This window comes from Suncus etruscus, chromosome 3, assembly GCF_024139225.1.
Source record: "Suncus etruscus isolate mSunEtr1 chromosome 3, mSunEtr1.pri.cur, whole genome shotgun sequence".
NCBI lineage: Eukaryota > Metazoa > Chordata > Mammalia > Eulipotyphla > Soricidae > Suncus > Suncus etruscus.
The window spans coordinates 161,353,498-161,356,587 of NC_064850.1; the positions used below are offsets into that span (position 1 = coordinate 161,353,498).

The following is a 3,090-nucleotide window of genomic DNA, read 5'->3' on the forward strand; positions in this document are numbered from 1 at the left end:
CCCCTGAGCGTCACCGGGTGTGGCCCAAAAACCAAAAAAAAAAAAAAAAAAAAAATAGTGTATTTTCAGCTGTTGTTGAATGGAATTTTCCATAAATGTTAATTATGTTAAATTGGTTGATAGTGTTCAATTCTTTCATGTTATTGATTTTCTTTCAAGTTCTTGTTGATTTTTTTTGCTTGTTGAATATATTCGTAAGAAATATTGAAATTCCAAAGAATAGTTATGCGATTTTTATTTTGACTTTTTTTTTCTTCAAATACTGTTTACTTCACAGAAACCTGGAGGTGGAGAGGAAGGGACATGACTATGAGGGAGATCACATCTAGGAGTGCACGTTGACAATGGCGACGTACAGGGCAAGAGTGCTAAGGGCCAGCAGCCCTGTCACCACTGCTCGGGCCAGCAGCGCCGTCCAGCTGCCGAGGGAAGAGGTGGACAATGGTCTCCATGACAAAGGCCTTATAGACATTGAGGACAATGAGGAGGAGGAGGACAGCTGGCCAGAAAGTGTGGTACAGGTCGTAACGGGTGATCATCCACACCTGGGCAGATGCCACAATGTAATGAACCAGATTGATGCTGGAGTCAATGCTCACCTGGATGCACTTCCAAGCAAACTCAATACCAACCCAGAGGGGGATCCAGCAAGACATAATTAGCTCAGCAGTGGCCCAACCCAGGGCAGCAACCATGATCTTGTATTCCCCCTTGCTGGCATTCCTTGACATGACAATGTTGAGGCCTATGAGGTCTGCCACGTCCACACTGGCCTTCATGAACTCCCCAATGAAGTCATAGTTGCCGCCTTCCCAGGTGGGAAAGAAAGTGGCCAGGAACAGCATCTTGCACAGCTGCATGTAGTGGTAGGTGACCCTGGCCTGGATGCATTTCCAGAAGGCGTTATACTCGGACAGGCAGCTGCACTTGTAGGTGATGAAGTAGGGGAAGTAGGCCAGGGTCAAGCAGTTTCCGAAGTGCAAAGTGCAACAGCGTCATGGCACCGGCCTCCCGGGCCACCCATGCGACCCCTGCAGCGGCGTCTCAGAGCGCGGGTCTCAGTCTGCAGGCCCCAGCCTGGGCCCGGCGCCCACCTGCTTCCTTGACTTGTTTTTTAATATTTCCTTTACCTATTTTGAAATCTTCTTAATATATGCATACATTTTCAAGATTATTATATGTGTATAATGAATTGGTTTTTTGTATTATATCATTCCTGATTATATTTATAGTTTGAGATGTTATTTATTTAATACTCATATTATCTCTAAAGAGTTGTGTATGCTGGACACTGCATACCCTGTCTTTTCCACCCTTCTACATTTGACCTATCATAAATGTCTCCGTAGTTAAAGTTTATAATTATAGACACTTAAATATTTAAGGTATATATATTATATAAATATTATATTATAGGGCCCAGAGTGGTAGCACAGTGGTAAGGAGTTTGCCTTGCAAGCATCTGACCCAGGACTGATAAAATTTCAATCCATGGCATCCTATAAGGTTCCCTGAGCCAGGAATGATTTATGAGCTCAGAGCCAAAATTAACCCCTGAGCGCTGCTGGGTGTAGTCCAAGAAACCAAAAAAATTATATTATATAAATATGTAAAGTTTATCATATAATATAGCATTTATGTTATATAAATATTTAAACATTATACAAATACTTAAACTATTTAAATATTAAATAAAATTTAAAATATTAAATATTACATATTTAAATATATAAGTTCTTATATTTATTAAGTTCTTTATATTTATTTATATATTTATATATGTGTAATTTATATAAGTTCTTATATTTTTAATTGAAGTTTTGTTTTATTTATATATCATAACTTTTAATATGGTTGACTTAGACCTCTAGATTTGATTTTTTTTTTCAAAAGAAAACTAGTCATTTATTGAGAATTATTAAGGTATGATGTAAATTAAGGAAAACTAAGGAGTGGAAAACAGCTGACAAGAATTTAGGTCATGGAGATCCCCCACCTAAATCACCAGTGTGTGGCAGCTGTTACTAGATCTAGATTTAATGCAGAACACAGTGTTCTTCAAGGACACCTCAGCTTTGACTTCAACTTTGTCTAAGAATATTTGCTTGCTGCTTGCTTATTAGAATGGATAAAAATGGTGTCGGTGCTTTGTTTGGGGCTAAAATTTTCGAGGGTTACCTGAACTCTTGGTCCACATGAATAAATCCTTTCTCTTCCATCCACCTTGTTTGCAATCTCAATCCTTTTTTTTTTTATTTGTTAAAAAAAATTATTGAGAACATTGTGAATTACAAATCCTTCACAACTTTGTTTCAGGCATATAGTGACATGAATTAGGTCATTCCTATTACCAGTGTTGGCCTCCCCTCACCATAATTCTCAGCATGCATCCCATACCTCCATCCTTGACCCCCTGGACTACTAGTGTCACAGGCTCATTTTGTGTTTAGCTTGTTATAGTTTGGGTCTCTTGATTCTCTTGTCATTGACTTTGGCTTGGGTATTTATATATGAACGTTTTTTCTCCACTCAATGTTCCTGAGACCATTTCAAACTCATTCAGAGGGAGGGAGGCCCTAATACTGCTCTGGCACCAACTTTCTCCAGGATAGGTTCATATGACATCCTAATGACAAGGATGCAGCAACAACTTGATCTAAAGGTAGGCTGCCCTACCTTACAACATAACTGTGAGAAAAAATCAGAAGAGCTTCCATCTTAGGATCTATGCAAAAACCAAGATCTCTAATTACAGAAGACTGACTGACAACCGTGACTGTCCAGAACTTTTCCTGAAACCATAAAGACCTTGTGGTTGGACAACCAACATGCCCAGAGCTTGTAGTCATTCTTACGACAGTATGCTTCATAGGTAGAGACACCTTTTATCTCTTTGGCCAAGGGAATTTCCTTTCTAATTTCCCTGTTTACTTTGTCTATGCAAAAATAAAACAAGACAAAAAACCCAACTTACACATCTGCCCATCTTATTTTATTTAAACACCTTGATTACAAATATGATTGTAGTTGGGTTTCAGTCATGTAAAGAACATCCCCCTTCACCAGTGCAACATTTCCATCAGCAATGGC

The 3,090-nt window shown here is 38.9% G+C and overlaps 1 protein-coding gene across 1 annotated transcript; it reads right to left on the minus strand.

Annotated features, from left to right (window-relative positions):
- Nucleotides 1-231: 231 nt before the first annotated feature.
- LOC126003869 (transmembrane protein 147-like) lies at nt 232-977 on the minus strand. Its single transcript, XM_049770216.1, is given in 2 exon segments — nt 232-431; nt 433-977. Coding segments are annotated over 2 exon segments (534 nt in total). The 5' UTR covers nt 861-977; the 3' UTR covers nt 232-325.
- Nucleotides 978-3,090: the final 2,113 nt, after the last annotated feature.